The sequence below is a fragment of the Rhinolophus sinicus genome, linkage group LG09 (genome assembly GCF_036562045.2).
Source record: "Rhinolophus sinicus isolate RSC01 linkage group LG09, ASM3656204v1, whole genome shotgun sequence".
Taxonomy (NCBI): domain Eukaryota; kingdom Metazoa; phylum Chordata; class Mammalia; order Chiroptera; family Rhinolophidae; genus Rhinolophus; species Rhinolophus sinicus.
The window spans coordinates 40,523,205-40,548,908 of NC_133758.1; the positions used below are offsets into that span (position 1 = coordinate 40,523,205).

Sequence of the window (25,704 nt, forward strand, 5' to 3'; positions counted from 1 at the left end):
TTATTAAGCAAATTCTGTCTAAGAAAATGAGTTAACCAATATATAGGAAATAATAAGGCCTGAATTGAATTTGTTCATCTACTAAGAGCTTAGGGAAATCTCAGGTAAATACCAACCCCATTGATTTCAAGTAAATTCTATCAGGCAAAAATTTTCTTTGTAAGGTCTGTTTAGTTCTGAAACAGGTTTTCTAAAATAATGTCAAGGGGAAATAACTTTTTAGTTTGTCTTTTATGTAGACAATGCATCCAGTGTTTGCTTGGATAATATAGTCTGATAAACAATTTTATGTAGGGAATACAAATAAAAAGGAGTGAATAGTTCCTGACAAAGTCCATCAGTATGTTTTTGTGTATGTTTATTACTATTTGCCAGAAGCCTAACTAGGTCAATTTTCCACCTGAGAGACCAGGAACTGGGGCTGTGCTTGAAACTCCACTTTTGGAAGGATTTCTTATTTTACAGACTTTTCAACACAATGGAATGACTTCTCTTAAAGAAAAAAAAAGAAAACTATACTCATTCTAGTTCTTTCCCCCTCAGATTTCCTTCTTTTAAAATGACATTTATTGTTGTTAGCTTTTTGTGTCATTTACAAAAGTAATACAAACTCAACGTGGAAAATTCAGTAAAGAACAAACATATTGGTCCCACCGTTTAGCAATAACTATGATCATTTTTCTTTAAACGATAATGGAGTGTCCTGAACTGTTTTGTCAACTTTTTTCCCTCTTTTACTTTCTACTTTTTTACTACTGTCCGCTTTTTCTCTAAAGGTGGTCTCAGCTCTGGCTGACCTGGTTACTCTCCCGTAGTCCTTCTGCCATCTGGGTGCCGCCCCGCCCACCTCCAGGCTGTGAGCCCGACCCTGGCGCGGACCCTTTAAGAGCCAGGCGGGGAAGGGGGAGAAGGGGGTTGGTGCTGATTGGTGGATCTCGGAGCCACGTGGCCATTCTGGCAGCGGAGGTGGCGGCCCAAATCCGGCGGCAGCCGAGGGACTTCTGCGGGATCCCCGGGAAGGGCCGCAAGTTGACAGATGTGCATGAGGAGGTGCCTGGTTGGCCTCACCTTTTGTACCTGCTATCTGGCTTTTTACCTCACGAACAAGGTGAGGGGGGAAGGAGCGGGGAGACGGGATTGCACGTGGGAGATTTGAGTACAGTAATTGTACATGGAACAAATGCAGCCTCCAGCTTTCTATCTGATTTTTTTCCTGACGGTGATGGAGAAGAAACCGACTGTGTGTGGGATGCTGTTTTAGGAATAGCATTCGTTGCACTGTCCTGTCCTGTACGATCCGGTTTCCCGTCCTGTAAAGCATCCTGTACATCTCCTGGGAAACCGAATTTTTTGACCAGTTTGCAGGAACTTAAGTTTGGACTGTGTGGACTACTTTTAAGGGAAAGAAAGCAATTGGCTCCCATTTCCTCTGGGAAGGAAGAGTAAGGGAAGAACTCAGATACATCCTGCTTTCTGTTCTAAATATGCCTCTCTGCCCCAGAACCTCACAACATTCCAGAATCTTTTAAATAGAAGAGATCAATCCATCTCCATTTCCGCCTTGCACCACTGATTCCCAAACCTATTTTTTATGTCTCAATTCCTGGCACTTCCAGTATACTCAAGAGGTTTTTGTGTGTGTCAAATTACTTTTTAAAATAAAATGTAAACTTAATTTGTCTAATGTCATGAAACCTTTTTTATGATGTGGCAGAAAAGCAGTGGTACAATGTTGTTTTGTTAGTAAGGGGAAGTTGGCCTTGGGTTTGGTACTGGCAGGGAAGGAAATGTTGGACCCTGTGGGCTAGGGTGGGGCATTACCCCCATCCTGGACTCTGCTGGATGCCAAGCCAAAGTGTTGATACCAGGCCTAGGACCACCTTCCCCCACAGTAGGGTCTCTACTGCTTCCTCTTGCTCTCTGGAAAAGAATCACTAACAAACAGCATTTCCTTAAACCCTCTTTCTTAATATGAGTGCCTGTCTTCAGTATATTCAAAGGATGCCAGTGAAGCCCCTGTCCAGTTGATTTTTAGTTACAGTAATGAACCTTTAAGGATTCATTGCTATATATAGTAATGAATATATATAGTTCTATACTATACTATAGAACTATACTATATATAGTTCATTACTACCTAGTAATGAACCTTTAAGGCCTTGATCCGAGGCAGTGATGGGTTTGCATCCTGCCTCCACTTATTTAGCCTTTGGGACTTTAATGTCTCTAAAGCTAAATATTTTAAATGTAAAATGGGATTTAAAAGTTCCCTTCAAAGAGTTGTTATGAGGATTAGTTAAAATGTGTGTAAGGTGGTTGGTGGAGTGCCCAACATCAGGGTACATGCTCCATAAAGTAAGTGATAGCTACTCTAGAAGAAGGGAAAGGAGGAAGGAAAGACAATTTTTTGCTTATGGTACAACACAGTAATTATTAGCTTTTAACAAATTTGTCTTTTCCTCATAGGGAAGGGAGCCAAACTAAAAGAAGATTTTTTTTTGTAGCATCTACTCAGGAATATGTGAATTTGTGAAATCCTGGTCTTTTCATTTAACTATTTTAATTTGTCTAGCTAACTTGATGGATATATTGATAATGTCACACGTTAAAACAGAATGAACTTCCTTTTATTTCCATGTAATCATCAGAAGAGGCAGAGTAACAGGTCTTTCATGATAGCCCACAAGTCCTGGCATTGGTTAAGAAAAAAAAAATGTGTATCTAAGCAAAAACATCTAGCAGACATATAGTGTTTAGTTCACCAAAATTTATACCCCTGCTGGATGCACATTTGCACCTGTGGCATTATTGTTGTATTTATTGGGGCACCACAGCATTTTATAATTAATGTAATAAAGACTGAGTACCTTTTATGTGCATCGGATCTCAAGTTGCTAGATAAAAATAAACCAAATCCTCACGTCCCCAGGAATATCTAATCTGAGTAATAGAAATCATAGATTCCCAAGTGCCCCCAGAATTTAAACAATAAGCCAAAGACATCCTTCTGCATTTTCCTCGATGGCTTGGAGTGCTTTGGTTTAGGTTTATTGGGAAATATCGGGAGCTGGATGGAAAGTAGGAGGATAACAGCAGAAGGCAGAGAGGGGGGAGGCACGGAGCCTACATAAAGAGGAAGGAGGAGGTGAAGTCAAGAGTGATGGAGAACAGGTATGAGGCCCAGGTAAGGGTGGGAGAGATGGTTGCTCATGGTGGGGCTCTGGTAGGGAGTTAGTAACTCTTAGATTATGCCATTGTTTCATCTTCTCAACCAGGACAGTCACACTTCCAGCAGCCAAGGTGAGTGGATTTGGACCAAATAGAGGCCAAATGGGAAAGGAGCTATATAGTGGGCATTCCATGGGTGTACTCTCCTGCGTCTAATCTCTGCCAAATGAATTTTCTTTTGAATTAGTGAAGGTTTCTTTGTATGTGTCTACAAAAGAGGATGTTCTCTTCTACCGTGTTTCCCTGAAAATAAGACCTAGCCGGACAAGCAGCTCTAATGCGCCTTTCAGCCGGGTCTTATTTTCGGGGAAACAGTAGTTTTTAGAAGATTCTATGTTAATTTCTTTATTTTCATATTTCTCTCTGTTGTTATTTCTTCAAACTGTTTCCCTTTGTATTGGTAGAAAGAAAATTCATTTAGAAAAACTTTGTACATCTTAATTTTATCCCTTCATCTCATTACTGTTTAAAAGAATGGTTGATTTTTGTTGGGTTTGAACAGCAAGTGTTCTGGCTTTCCTGGCCTGGCTGGCCCAGTCAGAGTGGCGTCCATCCAGTGAGAGGTTCCAGCAGTAACTGGAGGTAGGGCCCAGGCAGCTACCTGTCCTTCTTCCCCTCACAGCTAATAAGCTGGAGGCAAAGTCCACATCTGTTCTCCTTTTTTTCCCCTTGAGATGCTCTTACTGCTTGTCTAACATACAGCGTTTTGCTCTGGTCAACACTTTTCAGTGATATGAGGAATTGCTGAGAGGAGAAATGTTTAGGACTTAGATTTCCTTTGTCAGAGATTTCTTTTTTTCACTGTTTTTTCACTTCTCTAGCCAGGTAAAGTGAGAGCTTCAGTATTTTCTATCTCCCCCAATATCTAGCACAAAGCTCAGCACGCAATAAACGAAGTAAATATTCGTTATCTCCATGCAGGTTGTTCAGGGTGATGTAGGACATGGTCCAGATGTTCACTCAATCCTTTCTCTAGTTCTGTTTTAGAATGAAAATATCAGGAAGAAGTGGGGAGGACCATGTTGAATTACGTGAGTCAATAGACTTCAGAGAAGAATGAAGGTCCATTTCTTAGTTAGACAGAATTGTGGTAGTTGGGAGCTCATGTAAGAGCAATTATGTGTAGGCTAGTCCATGGAGAAAAAACACATATGTAAACTTGCCCTACACCAGTCTACTCCATTTTTTAGATCGTGTGAAGAATCAGTAGAACCCTTGCTTAAAGTCATTTCATGGTTTTAGGCTTTTAAAAAAATTCTCAAAGTGTTAAATAATAGAAACATAGCAAAAAGATACCCAGAAGGACACAACACAATTCCCCCATTCATAAAGTGCTGTAAATTTGATTAAAAGGTGTAATACAAATACAAGTTGACTTTAGCAGAGTTGGGGGTTTTTTTTTGTTTTGTTTTGTTTTGTTTAGAAAATGCTTAAAATGCTAAAGCACAGCAAAAATTGTGACACCTAAGCAGAATTCATTAGAAAAAAAATCCTTAGACTACAAACACCAAACAAACCCCCCCAAATGGAAGGAAAACAGAAGAAAGACTGGGATGCAGTTCCTACTCGAAGAGAATCTAAGAAGAGGGTTGGATTTTCAGGTAAACTAGACAGTCGATAAAGTGAATACCCCAAGAAAACAGACTGCATTCAGCGGTGTTTGTCCAGTTTTCTCTGGAGTTGCTGCAGTTACAACTTGATACTGCTGGGAAAACGCCGAGTGGTCAGCTATCACAATATCAGACCCAGCTGCTGCCACACTTTGCTCATGATTCTGGTTCCATTCCCCAACTGAGGTGGCTTCTGGTAATTTTCGGGGAAAGCAGGCCCACTCTCTTTAGTATGACTTGGAAGGTATGACTTGCTTGGTGTGTGATTTTTGACTTGCCTATTGTGTGATTTTTGTGGGGAGAGGATGAGAATAAAGGCCTTTTTGAAACTAGTGTATGTTTCTGCAGTAGGGATTTCTTTGATTATATGGTGTATCAATTATCTATAATTTGAAAATATCCATTAATATGGTATTTGTTTTTCAGTATGTCCTGTCTGTCTTGAAATTTACCTACCCTACATTGTTCCAAGGGTGAGTATCGTTTATGCTCTTTATACACATTTGTAGGAAATGTCCAACCAGCATCATTAAATGTTCTTTAAAATATGAGTATTTTTGATGACTGAATAGATTTTTCAACAAATAGACATATTATAATTTATGTAGCCCTTCTGTAATATTAATGGGCATTTAAATTGTGTCCCTTCTGAGGGTATACAAACAACATTATCAGATTTTTTTGTGTATTCAACTCTGCCAAATTTCCAACTATATCTTTGGAACAGATTCCTACATGAGAAATTTATGTTTAAAGACTATGAACTTATTTAGTATTCTTTTTGAATATTAACAAAATCTTTTTCAAAAATGTGTTACCGATTTATGTTGTCACCCAGCCTGTATATGAAAGTTTCTACAATGTTATACTTGAATCATGATTATTTTTTATTCTCTGCTAATTTCATGAGCCCCAAATGGTATCACATTATTTTATTTTATCATTTCTTAAATTATTCGTGAAGTTGAATAGTTTTCTTATGTTTATTATCCACTCATATCTCTTTTTTCAGTGAATTGTCTAGTTGTGCCTGTTATACTTTTAGTTTTACTGGGGTTTTAGTATTTTTCTTATTAATTTAATGAATTCTTCATATTTTAAGGGTGCCAACCACTTGCCCATTATGCTTTTTGGAAATTTTGTATTTTTTACAACTTGTTTGTGTTTTGCCTTTTCATTTTGTTTATATAATTTTGATTATTTAAATATATTAAAAAGTGACATAGAGAATTTTTGTTTGAAAACTAGAATGAAGCAACAGATAACTGCAGATGAACCCAGCGTGTGGTCCTGTGACTGAGGGATGCTATTAGTAAAAAGCAAATGGAAGGAAAAAAAGGTCAATAGTCTGTTTATTGTAGGAGCAATATGGAGTGCTCTGACACTCACATTTCTCTTTTTCACGTCACCCCCCCAATCTTTTCATTTTTTAAATGGTTTATTTTTATGTTGAAAACTATATTGATAGTTTCTTTTGTGATTGCTACCATTGTTTTTATGTTTATTCTTCTCCATCACAGATATCAAATGTAGATATTCACCTACGTTTCATTAAAACTTTATTCAATTCTTGATCATTGTCCATTTATTTTAGTGTATGGTACCATGTGAAGAAATTGTCCCCGCCCTCATAGTTTCATCTATACTAGCCCCATTTATTATGTTTTATTGTATAATCCTTCCTTTGCCTTTGGGTTGTTAATATAATATGTAAAGTTATTTTTCAGGGTCTACTTTTTAATTATCTTGGTAATAAATTTCTTTTTTCTTCTTTTTCAATTACAGTTGACATACAATATTTATTAGTTTCAGGTGTACGACATAGCAAAAAGACATTTATGTAACTTAGGAAGTAATCACCCAGATAAGTCTAGCATAGGGTTTATTTTTGAGCACTTATTTGTCACCTTTTATGGAAAGGTGCTAAATTGTTTTTAATTATTATAGCATTTCAATATGTGGTAGAGCTCATCCTCTCTCATTCTTATTTTCTTTTTAATATTACACAAATGCAAACAAAAAAGCAAGGATCGTGATCTTAATGTCAAACAAGGTTGAATTCAGGACAGAAAGCATTAAACAAGTGAAGAAAGACGTGTTATAATGCTAAAACATGCAGTTCAAAATGAAAAGACATTACAATGCTGGAGCATGTAGTTAAAATGAAAATAAAATAGTGATGAATATCTATACCAACCAAACAACAGGGATCATCATTTCCCAAACAAAAAGTGCAAGAATACCAGGGATAAATCGATACGTACTAGTAATAGTAGACAAATTTACTACTATTTTTCCATGACAGTTTAATTGGGTAAACAAAACCAGCATAAATACACACACACACACACACACACACTAAATAATACAATTGATAGATAAATATCAAACACTCTATCTTGAAAATAGAGATTATGTCCTTATATGCCCATGGAATAGTCACTGTGAATAAAACAGGAGTGATTTTTAAAAAATAGTGATTATACAATCCCCTTGCACTAAAACTAGATCTTAATATCAAAAACAAAATTCCCAACCTACAATTGGCTCCTGAACATATAAAGATATTCTTCACTTATAAGGAAAATATAATTGAAAACTATATTGAGATATCATACTTTAGCTGTAAAATTTGCCAAATAAAATATCAAAATCTGGTAATAGGCAGCATTGGTGAGGATGTAGAAAACAGGTTCTCTCATACACTTATCATGGGCTGGCAAATTGGTACCATATCTATGAGTGGCACTTTGGTAATATATAACAATACTGCAGCTTAATCCTTTAATCTAGCAATTCCACTTTTGGGAATTTACCTGAGAGGTTTACTTGCGTTTATGTAAATGAAATATGTACAAAGAAACATTGCAGCTCTGTGACAGCAAGCATTTTTAAACAACCTAATTTTCATCTATCCAGAGCCAGTTAAATAAATTATATCATATTCCTAATGAAATACTATTCAAATGTTAAAACATAATAAGGAGACTCTCATGTATTGACATGGAAAGCTTCTTCAAGATGCATTTAATGGGGGGAAAAACAAGTCCATAACAGTATAGTACACTACCATCATGTAGAAATGTGTGTATGTTTTTCTTATTTAAAAAATATAAAGAAGAACCTAGTAAGAGTGATTATACATAGGAAAAAATGGAAACAGTGCAGATAGTGGACAGGGAAGGGAAGAAGACTTCTCGACACTTAATTTTTATACTTTTGGATTTTTGTTCTTTATATCAGGTGAACTTTAGAATATTTTGTCAAGTTTCTCCCTGATATTTCACAGAAAAACTTTAAAAATATTGTCTATGATTATGTACACGTCAGTCAATTAAGCTGTGATATTGTTTTCCCTTGTAGTGAATAGGAGTCATTTACTAGACTCCTAGGTAGAGGGACTTAAGGAATTTATGTGGGAAAGGAGGATCTTTACATCTGAATTGCCTTTTCTCCATCTTGTCTGGGGATGGGTCAGACTGAATGAACCCCCCCCCCCCCAAAATGTAAGGTCTGCAAATGCAAGATGTTTAAAAACTTCACATTGTCATTGAAGTATCCCTAATGCCTAGAGGAATTCCTTGCACATTGGAAGTACACAATAGGGCAGAGTAACTCATTCTACAAATATTTATTGAGTGCATACTATGTGCCAGGCACTGTTCTAGACACTTAAGATACATGTGAAGAAAACAAAGCTCCCTGCCCTCGTGGAGCATACTTTTCTCTTCTACCTGTCCCTTAAATTTACCTGCAGTGAACAGTATCCTCTATCCCATTGACCCACTCAGAAACTTGGGAATTATTCTTGATGCCTTTGACTCCTTCATCCCCAACATGCAATTAACAATTAACCACGAGGACCTCCTAAACATGGTTAGAATCTGTCCACCTTCTTCATCGAATTGCCCTTCCCGGGCCACTGTCATCTCTCAAACAACTCCTAACTTGCTTTCTGGCCCATGGCCTTGCTTCTCTCGAAGATACTCTTCTCTTCTGGGAAAGAGAAGGAGCTTTCCCAAACGTAGTTTTGTTGTGGGGGCTGTCCTGCACATTGTAGGAAGTTCAGCAGCATCCCTGGCTTCTACTCACCTGCTGCCAGTAGCAACCGTCCGTTCCTCCACCCCCAGTTATGACAACCAAAAATGTCTCCAGATACTGCCAAATATCACCTGGTGGAAAAAACCATCTGGTTGAGAACCACTGTTCTAGAGCAGGCTGTTTGAGGGCACGACCCATATCTGTCTGTTCTGTCAGTGAAGGTTTCACAAAGGAGACATAAAAACTGGATCTTATAGGATAAACAGATGTTCACCAACACACAAGGAGATGGGAAGAACATTATGGGTCAAGAGGACAGCACATGTGAGCTCTTAGAAGTATGACATGGCCTGGCACATTCTCGAGGCTGTGGGCCATTCAGTGTGGCTGGAATGTGGCTGCCGTGGCAGACAGACAGGAGCTGATCCCAGAGAGGGGTGGGTGCAAGTTCCCGAAGGCTTGTGTGTCACACATGAGTGACTTTATTCTGTAGGCCAGGGCTTCTCAACTGAGGTGTCGTAATACATGGGTGTGTTGTAATCATTTCTGAGGTGTTGTCTCAAGTCATAACTAAAAATAAGGTTTTGATATTTATCAATGAGTCACCTGAAATAAAAAAGCAATTAGGGGCCAGCCCAGTGGCTCAGGTGCTTGGAGCTCTGTGCTCCTAATGCCTAGGGTGCCAGATTCGATTCCCACATGGGCCAGTGAGCTGCGCCCTCTGTAGCGAAGATTGGGAGCTGGGCTGCCATGAGCAGCCAGAGGTTGGCGTAAGCTGCTGAGTGCTGCCACGGGCTACCGTGTGCTGCCAGGAGCAGCCGGTGGCCAGCATGAGTGGCCGGCAGCCGGCGAGAGCTGCCGTGAGCTGCTATGAGCAGCCAACCGATGACTGGCAACCGACTGCCTCAGCCGGGTGGGAGGGAGTGTGAGGGTCATAATACCAGCATGGGCCAGGGAGCTGTGTCCTACACAACTAGACTGAGAAACAACCGTTTGAACTGGAGTGGGAGAGGCGGCGGAAGAAAGGGGGGGAGGGGGAAGCAATTAGAATGAAACAGGATAATGTTATGCCTATAGTTCCTCTCATTCATTGGGTATTTTGCTGTGGTTTCTGCAGCGTGAGGAGGAGGGATGTTTATTTTATAACTTGTGCTACCCCTAAACTCTGCATATTGAGGAAGTGTGTCGCCTGACTCCAAATGTGTTGTGGTAGAAAAGAAGCTGAGAACTGCTACCTGCAGCCCGGGGCCAAATCAACCATTTTTAAAACAAGCAAGCAGCACAATTAAGTTTGCATTTTAGAACAAACCCTTTGGCTGCGAGGTAGAGAATGGATGGGGTGGGACAACCCTGGAGAGAAAGGACCGTGTATGGTTCGGGTACGAGATCATGAGTCTGAATTAGGCAGAGGCATTAGACAAGGAAGGGAAGCCTTCAGATTTGAGAGCTATTATGGGACTAAAACCAGAAGGATTTTGCCAGTAAATGAGGGAGGCGAGGATGGAGGAAGGGCTAGGATGACATGTAGGTTTCCGGTTTGCTGATTAGGGATAGAGGGAGAATGATTAGGGAGTGAGGGAGGAAGTTCAAGGTAATGTTTTCGGCATGTTATATTTGGGAGCTTGTGGGGTCTGAGTGAGAAGGGGGACTTGGGGATCATCAGTGCAGAGGGGATGGGCAAGGAGGTGGCTGTGAGTGAGGTCGTGCAGGGAAAGTTTAGAATAAGAAGAGTACAGCACCAATGTCAGCACTTAGTGCTACAGCTGGATTCAAGGGAATGGTAGAAGTTGAGAAGGACAGGCCTGAGAATCGGATGATAATTAGGAGAGACTGGGAGAAAAATGTTGTAAGAAGGATTGGATATGTATATTGGTGTCAGTCGACAGGTCTTTCAGGGTGGGATGGCTTTTTAATAGAGAGACCATGGAACTTTATTAAATTCAGATTGGGAAAAAATTAAAATTAAAAAAAATAAATTCAAATTCGCCCTTATCCTTTACAGGTGGCAGACGTTAATTGGTGGACTTTTGCTTCATGTGTCATGGAAACTGGGCTGGGCAGAGATCAACAGCAGTTTAAGGTAGAACAACCTCTTCTGTGCTGGATTCATGATTCACACCCTGCTTCCTTTTTACGTTACTTAATTTCTTATGGTTTTACATTGGGAAACACGGATGTGTACTTGCATTGTTTGGTCTCTTAGTTCCCATCTAACCTTGAGAGTCAATAATTTTCTAATCAAATAGAACTCAAATAGTGTTTTTCTGGTTAATAATGCCACTAATATATTAAAACTAATTGAGATATACAATTTATGATACCGTATTAATTTGGCTTTGTTTTAGATTGTAGAATCACTATAAATTAATTTTAAAATAAACTTTAAAATTTGGGGGGATATTTTTTTGTTTCAGTTTGAAATTACTTCCTAGATACAGAAGAGTTAGGAATAGTACAAACTTTAATACTCTACTCAGATTCCCCAATTATTATTTTACTATGCTTCTTCTCTCATTTCCTCTTTATTTATACTGATATATAATTTTTTTCTGAACTATTTGAGAGTAAGTTGCATATTTGAGAGTAAGATGCCTCTTTCTTTACTTCTGAATTCTTTAGCTTGTGTTTCCTAAGAGCAAGGACACTCTTTTACATGACTAGAGTACAGTTATCAAAATCGGAAAATTGACATTGATACAATACTATTATCTCATCTACAGACCATGTTCATATTTTGCCAGTTTTCTCAATAATATCATTTGTAACTCTCCCCTGCCTGCACCCCCTTCCCCCACCAAATTCTGATCCAGGGTCTAATTCATATCACACATTACATTCATTGTTATGATTCTAGTAACACAGCTTTTCAAATATATTTAAAAGAAATGTCAAAGGCCATGACATTTTCAGCCAAAATTATAATTTGAATTGGTTATCCATTCCTGCCTCACCTAGATAAATTCTCATGATTCTTTGAGAACATCACGCCTCACCTGAAATGATGCACAAAATGAAAAGAAAATGAAATCAAGGCTTATATGACTAAGGTAAACATTCCAATTGAATGATCAGGCCAAGTCATTCGCCTTTTTGTCCAAGTTGTCTGCCCAGCTTCTCTAATAATCAGATTAATTGCTTAATGACTAAGTTACCCCTTTGCTTGGTACTCTGGAGAAGCTATGAAAATGTGTCCAGTATAAATATTAGTAATTTTGACTTCTTCTGAAGATATAAAAGAGATCAATAGAGAGGGAGAAACTAGTACATATTAAGAGGTTTTATGAAGGAGAGGCCCTGGGAACATAGGTGTGAATTAATTTCCCTGACCCGATTACACCATAGTCTGTGTGCTAAAAGAATAATCCACACAGAATGCTTAACTAATCCAAAAGAGTAGTTCATTAAGTCATAATTTTGCATTTCCATGGTAGAGCATCCTCAGCTTGATAAAATAAAGGTATTTGGGGGATTTTATATGTGAGATTAAGCATAGGTTTTACTTTATGCTCCATTGTTGTGCTGGATACTTCAATGAGTACTGGGTATTCATTTAAACAAATTGGGCCCTGAATTCACAAGGTCTGTTATAGTTCTAATATTTAGTTAAATAATGAAGTATTCTGACTCCAAATGGTTGAATCTATTCCTTCACAGAAGCAAGAGATTGGATTGGATGAGGGAATTGGCTGTCAGATTTTGGACTGGGGTCCACTGGTGATGATTGACTTGGGTCTTCCACTCTTACAGCGTACCTGACCATAATTATCCTATAATTTCTGATGCGAAGTATTTACTTATTAAGAGTAGTCCTTTTTTTTTAAAGATTTTATTGGGGAAGGGGAACGGACTTTATTGGGGGAACAGTGTGTACTTCTGGGACTTTTCCAAGTCAAGTTGTTGTCCTTTCAATCTTAGTTGTGGAGGGCACAGCTCAGCTCCAGGTCCAGTTGCCGATGTTAGTTGCAGGGGGTGCAGCCCACCATCCCTTGTGGGAGTCGAAGAGTCGAACCTGGCAACCTTGTGGTTGAGAGCCCATGCTCCAACCAACTGAGCCATCTGGCCACCCGGGAGCTGAGCGGCAGCTCATTGACTTCATTCTAGTTGTGGAGGACGCAGCTCACTGACCATGTGGGAATCCAACCGGCAGCCCCGCTGCCCAGAGCTGGCACTCTAACCAACTGAGCCACCCATCCGCCCTAACAGTAGTCTTTTAAACATTACCTTAGTCATGTTTCCTTAAAACCAATGCCATTTATTCATACTTACTTATTTTGTATGTAAAAAAATGTGGCATAAAATTTACCATTTATTAACAATTTTTAAGTGTACAATTCAGTAGCATTAGGGACAGTCACACTGTTGTGCAATTATTACCACCACCCATTTCCAGAACTTTTTCATCATCCCTCGCAGAAATTCTATACTCGTTAAACAATAACTCTCCATTCTTCCTCCCCTCCAACCCCTGGTAAACCACTGTTCCACTGTTTATATTTATTAATTTGCCTACGCTAGTTACTCCTTTTAGTGACACATACAGTATTTGTCCCTTTGTGACTGGCTTATTTCACTTCGTATAATGTCCTCAAGGTTCATCCATGTTGTAGCATGTGTCAGAATTTCATTCCTTTTTAGGCTAAATGTATTTCTTTGTATGTATACCACATTATATACCACATTTTGTTTATCCACTTAACTGTTGATGGAATTCTTTATAATTTATTGCTTTTTTTTTTTTTGGCTGGGGAGAGGAATGACTAGTAGAACTGAATAAAGTCAAAGGTCCTCAAGATTATTTCCCTGGAAGAAATGGTCCTCTGACAATAGAAGTCTGAGACCCATGAAACACTTTTCCCCTGAACTCATGTGGTGCTAGTTTCTACCATCTCAGAAGATTCATGAAATATCCCTTTCAATCCCCTTGCCTAAATTCTTAGAGACCTTTTCACCTCTATCTCCTGGACTTGGGTGGTTTCACAGCCACACACGTGATGTCACCTCAGTTATGCTTCTTGGTCAAGATCCCAGTGTCTTCGTTATTAGTGGATCTTGTGGATAATAACTATGGTACAGCTCAGGATTTCCAGTTGTCATTCTTGGGCCCTTGGCTGACAGCAGGGATTCAGCACCAGTGTGCTTTTGTGTACGCCGGGGCTGGGTTTGTGTTTGTTCAGTGGTTGCTGTTTCCTACTGGACTTGGCTCTCTGATGATGTCATTAGGGAATCAACGCCCAGCTTTGCTGTGTGACTGGGTACTTGTGTGGAGATAGCAGAGGTTGGCTTCTACTAAAAATGAAAACAACAGCTGGAAGACAGTTTGGAGTCCCTGAGGTCATCGTGCAGTGGGAATTATAATGGTGGGGCTGGAGGGTGGGTCCCAAATTGGTATTTAATAGCATGTGCCACAGAGAGCTCATTTATCCTGTCCTTATAGCCTGGAGCACAGCAGAATCTCAGATTCCCTCTCAAACAAGTTATATAACCTGGCACCACATTTCTTAGGTTGCAAAGAGGCCATATTTGCTGTGTCGGTCAGTCTCTGGCCACGACATGTATTGACTCCACCAAGTGACTTCATGGAATCATTCTCCTCCCAAGATGTTTTCCTGGCAACCTGTTTTTACCACCAACTGTTGGATGATGCCCTTGACGGGTTCTGTCTTGGGAATGATAGCACTGGTTTTCAGCCACAAGCTTGTCATTATATGGCACCTACTGCTGTTGCCAAGCCATTGCAGAATGTTAAAGTGATTTTTCTAGCAGATGTTGAAGCCCTTCGCTGAAAGGTTTCTGTATTTCCAAAATGTAATTCTAAAAGAACATTCTTACCTGTTTCATCTGGTAGCACAGTGAGAACACAGCACTCTTTAATCGATTCTCAAACTAGTGCTGACTCAAACTCAGGTGGGATTTCCTTGGAGACTTAAGACATCATCCTCCAATTCCTGTACTACCAGCCTACATGTTTAAATAAAAACACTTTGAAAGTAATTTTTAACATAGTTGCCACTTTTTGTCCACTGTACATAAGAGAACATTTTTAACTTTCAAGCTTTCAAGGATGAGAAGTTTCAAGTTAAAAATTCTATGCCACAATAACGTTGTGGCCAGAGATTTCTAACAGGCAAAGCCCCCACCCCTTAATTTTTCATTGAGAGTCTTTGTGGAGAACCATAACAAATATATTTGATAAAATCTCTAAATTAACTCAGGCCTGTTCCTAAAGAAATGAAAAGTGAGCCAAGATTGTACTTCTTTTTAATAAATTGGGTATTTATTTGTTTTCAAGTGAGATAGCCCACCTTCATCAAAGCTACTGGTGGTTAAAATTTCCCAAATATATACTTTAATGTGTTAGTATTTCATTTTGAGTGACTCTTGTAGTTGTATTAAAAGTCGTCTTTGCTCACAGAAGAAAGTTAGCACTCAAATTCATGTGTTTTTGGTATTTCTCCCTGTTGTTTTCTCTCCAGAGGAATGCTATAAGTATATATGTAGAGATTACTCTGGGGGGGGGGGGGAATAAAACCTACTTCCAAAACTTCCTCAGGAAACATGCTGAGAGCCACTAAAGGGACGTAATACTAAATAAAATATGATTGTTGTTGGTGTTGTGATTATGGGAGAAGAGTACATGAGGCCAGACTTGATAAAGGGTTTTTTTTGTTTTTTTTTTTCAGCTTTATTGAAGTATAGTTGACAAAATTTTAAGATATTTAAAATGTACTTTGTGGTGATTTTATATATATATTCGTTGTGGAAGATTCCTGTCATCTAGTTAATTAACATTTCCATTACCGCACATCTTTACCTTTTTTTAAAAATGAGGACATTTGAGTTCTACTCCCTTAGCAAATTTCAGTTATATAATACAGTTGTTATCAATTGCCGACACCATAGATCCTCAGACCTCATTCATCTTATAGCTGAAAGTCTGTGTTCTTTTACTACTAACCTCTCACTACTTCCCTACCCCCCAACCCCAGCATCCACTTTTCTACTCCCTAGTTCTATAAGTTTGATTTCTTAAATTATTTTTTTAAGATTCCACATAGAAGTGATACCATGAAGTATCTGTCTTTTTCAGGACAGGATTTTGACATTTGATACCTGTAGGTCAGCCTATATCACCCAGTGCATAGGAATCTACTGAACTCATGCTTTCTTATAGACCACACCTCATGCCTCTGTCACTCTGTGTCCATATAGCCCCTTTCTGGCCTTTTCACAAGGCTAAGCCGACCGTGTGCAATGGAGGACTCCCAGACCTGACTGAGACCAAAGTCTTGCACATTAGCTTGGATTTTCAGTCATTTGTGGACTTTGTAGTGGCAAGGTGCTTGTACTGTGATTTCTTTCTTTCTCGTATTTATTATTTACTTCTCTTCTATCCTGCCTCACTTATTATTCGGGGACCTGGGCAACCTATATTTCTTTTTCTTTTTTGGTCTGTATTTCTTAGTACTGGCATCTCCTGTGTTCTGTGCTGCCCCTGCAGTTTCTGTCCTAAGGCTCAGCCCCAGGACATCTAGCCTTGATCCTTCCAGGGGAGGGGTGAGGTCCTGAGGGGCGGGAGGGGGTGGGGTAACTGCTCTGACTGGGGAGGCTGCAGGTGGCAACCTGAAGATGCAGCAGCGTTGTAACTAGGGGGAAGGAGAGCAGTGGTCTTTCCAACAGGGCAGTATTTGGACTTGGGAACTTGTTTCCTTGAGGCTCTTGTTGGCCTTCAGGAGTTGTCAGAACCTCCCTGAAGGTGACAGGATTTCTACTTCAGCATGAACTGGGGGTTACATATTGAGAATCTCAGGCCGGTTAATGAAATGGGAAATGAGAGGAAGTGATGATTCTGAGTTATGGGAAAAACCAGTTATGAAAGTGCCTGAAAAATAAAACTTTACAGAACGTAGTGGTAATAAGGTCCTTTGTGTCTAGCTAGGGAGCATTGTCTGGTGTGTGAAGACTTGGGCAGCCCAGCTCTAAGTTCCAGAAGTTGAGACCCAAGCTGCGTTATTCTAAATCAGGAGTCGGCACAGTGAGCCAGACAGTGAGTGTTTTAGGCTTTGTGGGCCCATATAGCCTCTGTCATAACTACTCAACTCTGCCTTTGTAACATGAAAGCAGGCGTAGAGGAATGTAAACAAACAGGTGTGGCTGTGTGCAAATAAAACACTGTTTTCAGAACCATGCAGCAGGCAGGATTTGGCCCACAGGCGTGGTTTGCTGAGTCCTGCTCTAAGTTTTGTTCTGTGAGAAACAGTATCTTCACAGGGTTCTTGTGTTCAAGTAGTATTAGGGCTGAACTTTGTCAATGGAGGAGCAAAGCGGGAAGGAGAAAGGTCTAAGAAAAGTCAGAAGAAAGGAGAAAAGGGAATAAACCTCTTTGAGGACCATATTCAGCAGTAATGTACGAAAAAATTAAATCTAGGCATCTTCTGTAAGTAATGAGTTAATATCCGAAGAGGGACAATTAAGTTTGTGAACTTTTTGCAACAATGTTGCTAAACTTTTTTGATATCAAGGAGATTATTCGTTATGAACTTGTACCAACTGGACGAACAGTTAACCAGGTTTACTACTTGCAAGTGCTGAAAAGGCTGCGTGAAAAAGTTAGACGATCAGAACTTTTCACCAACAATTCATGGCTCTTGCATCACGACAATGAACCAGCTCACACGGCACTGTCTGTGAGGGAGTTTTTAGCCAGTAAACAAATAACTGTATTGGAACATCCTCCCTACTTCCCTGATCTGTTCCCCAATGACTTCTTTCTTTACCCGAAGATAAAGGAAATGTTGAAAGGAAGACATTTTGATGACATTCAGGACATCAAGGGTAATACGATGACAGCTCTGATGGCCATTCCAGAAAAAGAGTTCCAAAATTGCATTGAAGGGTGGACTAGGTGCAGGCATCAGTGCATAGCTTCCCAAGGGGATTACTTCGAAGGTGACCGTAGTGATATTCAGCAATGAGGTATGTAGCACTTTTTCTAGGATGAGTTCGCGAACTTAATTGTCCGACCTCGTATGCAGGAGGAGTCCTTGTAAACTGTGAACAAATGTTGACTTTACAATTGTAAGGTGTTACTGTTTTAGATAATGCCAATAACCAACATATGAGCCCTGGTGTCTTGGTCACTTATTTTCATGTATGGAAACTCTTTTTAGGTCCACTGGGTGTCAGTATAACACAGAATATTCAAGAAAGCTCAAGGAGCCCTTCAGGGACCTATGCCCAGATAAACTTCTGAGTGTTTTCACGGAGCAGATGTTCCCTCAATAATTCATGCGCTATTTGAAAAACAAGTGACTTAATTTAATTAACCTTCATCTCAATAGCAACAGTTTTATAATTCATGCCAACAGACTATTATTAGCTTCTTGTAAAATGCTTTATCCATCAGGCTCTTAGGGACACTAGAGTGTGCACAAACAAAAAAACAAGTCCACAACTCAAACTACATGCAATACCTGTACTTATAAGTCATGTGAGATATAAACCATAAACCATGTAAGAAAAATTATGTATCACCAGAATTTTTAAACCATACCCTGTGGCCCAGAATCCTTCAACAGGGACTGCTGTCTGTAATTGTATGGTCTATAATCTATCCCCCAAGGAGTTGCTGAGAAATCCCTACACACACACACACACACACACACACACACACACACCCTCACACTCGCTCACTCACTGGTGCAGCTGCTCCCCAGAGACTCGTGCACCATAGAGAATCAAGATTCCGCCAGGACCACCTCAGAATTTAATTTCACCTTGCCTCCCATGTTGGCACATAGGATAATGAAAGAATAAACCAGCACAGGAGGCCCAGATGGTGCTGCCTTATGAATGAAAGGTGGAGAAAGAAAGAGTGCATTAATGAATAGCATGTGTCTCATTTGTTCCTAATGTGCAGGCTTAGAATCATACGGTGTGATAGCTATAAAGGAGGGGGCCTTAGTCAGTTCAGGCTGCTATAACAAAAATACCACAAACTGGGTGGCTTAAACCACAGATTTATTTCTCACAGTTCTGGAGGGTGGGAAGTCCAAGATTAGGGTGCCAGCATGGTTGGGTTCTGGTGAGGGCCTCTTCTTGGTTTACAGACGACTGGCTGCTTTCTTGCTGTATCTTCACGTGGCACAGAGAGAGAAGCCAGCTCTCTTGGGTCTGCTCTGATAAGGGCACTAATTCCATTATGAGGGCTTCACCCTCATGACCCGAGTTCCTCCTTAGCGCCCTACCTCTAAATGCCATCATACTGGGAGTTAAGATTTCAACATATGAATTACGATAGGACACAAACACGTACAGTCCTTAGCAGAGGGTGAGTCAGTATATCCTCTCTGGAAGGCGATTTGTAACCACTTATAAACTTTAGTGCGTGTATCTTTAAACAGCAATTCCACTTCAGGGAATTTATCCTGAATGTTGCCAGAAGATCATGAATATGAGAAGAGAATATACTCAAGGATACCCATTACAGTATGAGAATAGTGAAAAACTGGGTTAATGTAAATGTCCAATAATAGCCTAGTATTAATATTATTGGGGATGATTTCTTGACAAGCAAAGGTATTAAGTTAAGCAGGTTCTAAAACAATATATACATTAGGGTTCCATTTTTGTTGAAGTGGTCACATGTGCAATGTGTGCACTATTTGGAAGGAGACATAGCAAGGTGTTAACAGTGGTTGTCTTAGGGTGGTAATTGCAGTGTTTTTCTTGATTATCTGTATTTTCAAGATTTTCTAGCTTCGGTAGGTACTACTTTTTAAGAAGAAAAGAGATAAATTATTATACAAAACGAAATAGCCTCCATTCCAAGTTTCTAAGTTCATGTCTATTGAAGAAACAGATTTGTTTGTTTTTTTAATGCAATTAGTTTTTTGTTGTCATAGTTATAGATTATAACATGGGTGTTATAAATGTTTATTGAATTTGAAATTGTTTGAATTCCCCCTTAGGGCCATTTCAAAGAGGCAGATGGCAGGATGTCGGTATTTTTTGCTCTCATCCCTGCCCTTAAAAACCAAGTAGCTGTAAACTCCAGCAATTCTGTTCAGAGCTAAGTCTGTGGAGGACTCGAGAAAAGCAGAGGAAGAAATGTGAATTAGGGTCATGACTGGAGTTTCCTGATATATTTTGTTGCTGTTGTTTTCCCCTTGTACCAGTCTAGAAAAAAAAGGGAAACTTTTTTCTTAAGTTAGAAAAGTAATACATGGTGATTCTTTCAACAAATATTTGAGTGTCTACTGTATAAGCCAGGCATTGCTCTAGGTGCACAGTGAACAAAACAAACAAAAATCCTTGCCCTAGCTTACATTCCATTGAAGTAGACAGATAAGAAACAAATGAAAATGGACGTGTATGATGTGTCCAATGACAATAAGTGTAGAGAAAAAGAAAGCCAGGTCAAGGGTATAGATGCGTGTGTACACCTGAGTGTGTACACCTGAGTGTTTACCAGTGGGTAGAGGTGGGGATTGTTACTTTATGTAGGGTGGGTAAGAAGGACATACGGATAAGATGACTTTTGAGCAGAGGTCTGGATACAGAGAGAGTGGACCATGCAGGTGTTTGGAGGGAGAGGGTTTCAGGCAGAGGAAGCAATACCAAGCCCTGAGGTTCTGGGCTATCTCATGACCAACAGTGAGACCAGAATGCAGTTTTAGTCCACTTATAAATGAAAACATCTTAGATACCTTTAAATACCTCAGAGATATACATATATCAAGGCTTTTGATGAGTGTAGCCAAGTATTACATAAATACCCAGAAAGATACCAATTTATATCTCACAGTCATATATGAAGAAATTGATTTCATGACCCTTATATTAGATACTAACTTTATAAACTTCCTAGTTTCTTGGGCAAAACCTTGTATATCATTGTCTTAAAGTTTTCTTCTTATTAAGGAGGTTGAATAACGTTTTATGTGTTTGTTGACCATTTGTATTGTGTGTGTGTGTGTGTGTGTGTGTGCGCGTGCGAAAGAGAGAGAGAGAGAGAGAGAAGAGAAGACAGGATGGGAGGGGAAGGCAGGGGAGGGGAGAAAAGGAAAAAAATTACCTGTTTTTGTCCACTGCTTTTTTTTTCTTTTGGGGAGATGATTTTTTTCTTATATTTGTAAGCACTCATTATACATTAACGATATTAAACTCCAGCTTGTTTTATATGTTGCCAATATTTTTTCCTGGTTTGTTAATTATCTCTCAATTTTCTTTATGGGTCTTTTAACCATTTTCTATAGGTGGATCTATCAGTCTTCCTTAACGCTTCTGTCCTTGGGGTTATATGTAGAAAAGCCAGAGGAGAACATTTGTTGAGTGTAGTTGTTGTTTTTACTGTGCCATGCACTACCCCACGTACTGCGTGTTCCTTCTCTTAGCTAATCTTCTCAGTAGCTATCTGAGCATTATTAGCCCCATTTCAGAAATGAAAAACAAAACAAAACAAAACTGAATTCTCATTGCAAACTAGTTTTAGATTTGAGATATGAATCAACTAGCTTTAGAGTTGGGATATAAACCTTCAATATGAAGGTTTGTCTGACCACAAAGGCACATTCTTTCCATTGCACAAAACCTTCTGGTCTGTACTTATGCCTCCTTCCAGCCCCCACTCCCAGATGACCTCTAGATGACCCCGGCCCTGGATGACCTGACCTAGAAGGAAGGGCACAGCCCAGAGAAATATGTGAGGTCTGTCCATCCCTTAGATCTACCGGTTAAAGTTAGTCAGCTAATTGCTGGAACATTCCTCAGGAGTGAAGAGAGCTAATTATAATTTCCAATGATTTGGGTAACTGTGTGAATGTTATAACATTATACTCTCCAGTGCCCCAAACCATGTATGACTTCCATCCCTTATTGCTATATCTCCCTAGAAAATAATCCTCAGTTATAGCTCCTCAGAGCTAAGTAGAATTTTAAAATTATAGTTTCATTTCTTCCTGAAGAAATGATTTAAAAAATATGTTAAGAGATGGCAAAAGCACAAAGAAGCACCACCACCTTGTAGCTCATCTTCACTTTGTCTAATATCTGGAAACGTATAGAAAACTTAGTTGTCATGGATTTTATCTGCCCCAGGTAACTGGTGAAAGGTCTGACCCCTCTGCATTGTGATAGCACATTAACAGTCATGGAAACCCTGAATGCCAGAGATCTAAATTCTAATTCCTGAAGCAGCAAGTATAAACAGTTCTTCAAATTATGTCAGTGCAGTTGTCAACTGACTACACTCCGTGCAGCAAACGGTTCTCTGTTGAAGGAAGACCCGGATGTGCGCTCCCACGACTGCCGCCGTCTGTGTGCTGTCCATCTCTCCCACATGCTTGTACATTTCATGAGCTCAGTGTTGCCTAGAATTCAGGAATAGACAGTTAATGAAGAATAGGTTCGTGAGAAAGTCTTACCAAACCTTGAGAGACTCATTGCTGAGAGTACTGGACCAAGGGGGAAATTACGTTGAAGAAAATATATTTGAATTTTATCCTCAAAACCAGGGAGTAAGGGAATACAGGAAAATCAAATATAAGACACATTTAATAGTGCATTCTTGCTTACTAGAGAGCAGGGGAGGATCCCCAGACCCTTACATCCAATTCCCTACTTGACATCTCTGCTTGGGTATTCCAAAAGCATCTCAAGTTCACCAATTTCAAGACAGAGTTCATGATTGTCCCAATCAAACCTCTTCCAATTTGTCATATCTAGTGCACCACCGTCCATCCACTATTCAAATTGGAAACCTGGGAGTCATCTTTGGTGTCTTATATCCTTCACCCCTTAGCAGAAATGACCACCAAGCTCTACTGATTTCTCAAATTGGTCCATGCTCTCCATCATTGTCTGGACTACTACAATGTCCATCTAACTAACGTCCTGCCTTCATATCCCCAACCCCATTCCAATCTATTCTCCATACTGTAGCCAAACTTTTCAAAAAGCAAATCAGATTATATTACACCCTCCCTACTTTTGGATTTGTCTCTCCATCTACTCAAGCTACACTTGCCTTCAATTTCCTCTTGCCACAGGGCATTTGCACATGCTATATTTATGTGTGAAATGTTGTGTCCCTTCTATTGCTTTAACCCACACTCTATGCCCAGTTTAATTTTGGATTTTATTTCAAACATCACTTCTCTGAGTAGGGTTTCCCTATCCTCACTGACTAGGTCAGATACCCTTATGGTATAGCACAGTCCTTTAGTCTCCTTCGTAACATTCATCAATGTAATGTTTTACATTTATTTATATAAACAAAATACACATGGTTCTCACCTCTATGAAACTTATAATTTAGTTGAGAGGTAGGGGAGACATTAATAATATTTACAATAATTCCCTTATCTGACTTTGTCAGGTAATTAGTGGGTTAATTGAAAGTCAGATAAATCAGAGAATCATCGCTTGATGAAACAATTTATTGTAATTTAAGGTGTATAAATATGCATTAATTTGTTAATCTTTTGGTAAAGCTTTTCCTTTATATATGGATTGTCAGCTAGTATTCCCTCGAATCTTTTCATGCATAAATGAAACAACACAATGTGTGTTCTGTGATTTTCAGTGAAATGAGAACTTTGATACTTAGAAACAATATGAATGGAGAATCCTTCTCAATTTTTAATTATTTTTCCTTTCCCCCTTATCCTTTCACACTTGTCTGTCTTGCCCGTACCTGGTTTGGCAGCAATTTTTTCCAGTGACTCACATTTATTATTAATAGCGGCTGTAGTTTTATATCGGTGTGTGACAAAGGAAGGCAGCTGTCTCACTGATAAAAAGCTGGGGACGAGGCCAAGGAAGGGCTCTGTAACCAGTCACTTCTGCAGGTATCTAGAGTCCCACCACTAGTGCACGTGGCTCCGACTCCATGCACCTTGAAGATGGGCCCTGAGTGAGATGTTTGTAGAGAACAGAAGCAGCAGTGCCCCTGTGCCTGGCTCATAGTCCCATATTTGGAGCCAAATGCTCACACAGCTGCCCTATAGCATGTCCCAGAAATCTTTAACTAGACCTATGTATATTTTTTCTAGTTAAAATTATTTCTTTTTATTTTAGGGTGGAAGGGTGAAAATACAAGATGTTCCCTAGCCATGTTTTCTTTTCCAAACGTCCATGGCTTCTCAGATACCCTAATGTGTCTTGGAGTACATGGCTCAGCAGTTCTCTTTGTTTGAGAGGGAATGGAGCACAAATAAATGTCTGGGGCCTCACTGACCTTGCATTCCAAAGGTCTGGGCCTGCTGCAGCGAGGCCAGCTCCCATTCGCCCAGTGCACTCCTTCCTTCCTCATCAGTGCTCCCTACAGTATATGCTCTGGGCTTCTTTCCGGTGCACAGCGGGCCATGGCTCTGGATCCTGTCTCCCTTGACCCTTGATGTCTAATGGGAAAGCCTTTTCCTAGAAGAGTAGCAATTAACTGACGTTACGCTTAACCCATTAGGATGGAGGATCTTCCTTTCTCTGTTCACCTTTTGGTTGGAAGTGCAGACATCTATTATTATAGCAGGACTAGTAGTAACAGAGAAGATTCCTCAGATAATTAGCTGTTTAGTCTGCTACCCAAGCAAAATCATGTAAGTATAGCTTAGCTATTTATATGTCCATGTCTCCCATTAGATTACGAAGTCCTTGAGGGTAAAGTATGAAAGGGTGGTTAAAAGCTAGGGCTTTAGAGTCAGACAGACCTGACTTCAAATTCTGGCTTTGCCATGACCAGTTCTTCTGACCACAGGCAAATGTTTAAACTCTTTGTGCCTCACTTTCCTCATCTGCACAATGGGGATAATAATAATTCTTTCCTCGTAAGATTGTTGTGCATGTTTTTGAAAGATACAGTGTAAAAAACATTTAGTACACACAGTGCCTGGTGTGTAACAAGTGCTCAACAAATGTCAACTGTGATGTTGCCGTTAATAATTCTGATGCTGTAAGCACCTTCCACGTTGCTGTAAGTATTTGCTGAACAAATGTACGGGAAGTGGGAAGTAGGGCTTGAAGGCTTTACTAGAGGCTGGAAACATTTTAATGCCATCTTCCCTGGAAAGTTGCACAAAAGCAGGTCTGATCATGGATGGAGTGCCTGCCCATGCTAATAAAATGAACAAAGATCATTTCTTGAGCAGGCACCATCCCAGGAGAGCAGTTCATTGAGTTAGTTGGGATTATTTTGTTATATCCTGCTGGAATGGTCATTTATTTATATCTATTATTAGAATTACTCTGGGAACTTGAATTAGTGGACCGCATGCATTTGTAACTGATGAGGGAAGCAAGTTGCAAGCCCAGTGATATGCATTCCATGTAAAAACAGGGATTTTGCTTTTCTTGAGGAGAGCAAGATGCTAAACTGTATTTTTAAAAAGCTGTTCTTGGTGTGGCCACAGTGGCACCAAGTCCTTAAAGATTCCTGGAACTGGCACGCCAGGTTAATGGCTGAAGAAATCAGCACATGGCCACCCAACGCAAGTTCTAGCACTCTTTTATTTTTAAATTCTGTCCTTTGACACTGTGGTTCCTTTTGTTGTGGTTCCAGGCAGCTGTTCGATATATTGCCTAGGTAAAGAGCCTTTTTAATTTTTCAATAATATGGTTTGGGTTCAAAACTTCTGGCTATGTAAATTCAAAGAATAGTGTTTATTGACTCCCCTAAAAAAATCAGACTTGTTCTCTCTCCAAACCTGCAGGAAGGCTTACCCATATGCAGCTCAATCTATGCCCTGTTGTGGGATCAGTAACACTAAGTAGTGGAAAGAGTGACGGGCTGTAGGCATGATGGCTTCATCAGCCTCGATGGATCATTCTCGAT

At 39.7% G+C, this 25,704-nt stretch overlaps 1 protein-coding gene across 9 annotated transcripts in view; it reads left to right on the plus strand.

Moving 5' to 3' along the window:
* Positions 1-945: 945 nt before the first annotated feature.
* The window catches only part of TMEM241 (transmembrane protein 241), a 111,262-nt gene continuing 86,503 nt past the window's right edge, over positions 946-25,704 (plus strand). For 7 of the 9 annotated variants that reach the window (XR_012498781.1, XR_012498782.1, XM_074340237.1 and 4 more), the window contains exons 1-3: positions 946-1,108; positions 5,265-5,311; positions 10,882-10,959. Coding sequence is in view for 7 of the 9 variants with exons in the window: in XM_074340237.1 (XP_074196338.1) it covers positions 1,037-1,108; positions 5,265-5,311; positions 10,882-10,959 (197 nt within the window). In the remaining 2 variants the exon portion in view is untranslated. Of the gene's footprint in view, positions 1,109-3,453; positions 4,830-5,264; positions 5,312-10,881; positions 10,960-25,704 lie in introns of those variants that run through there. The other 2 variants (XM_074340234.1, XM_074340236.1) reach the window with 2 other exon arrangements.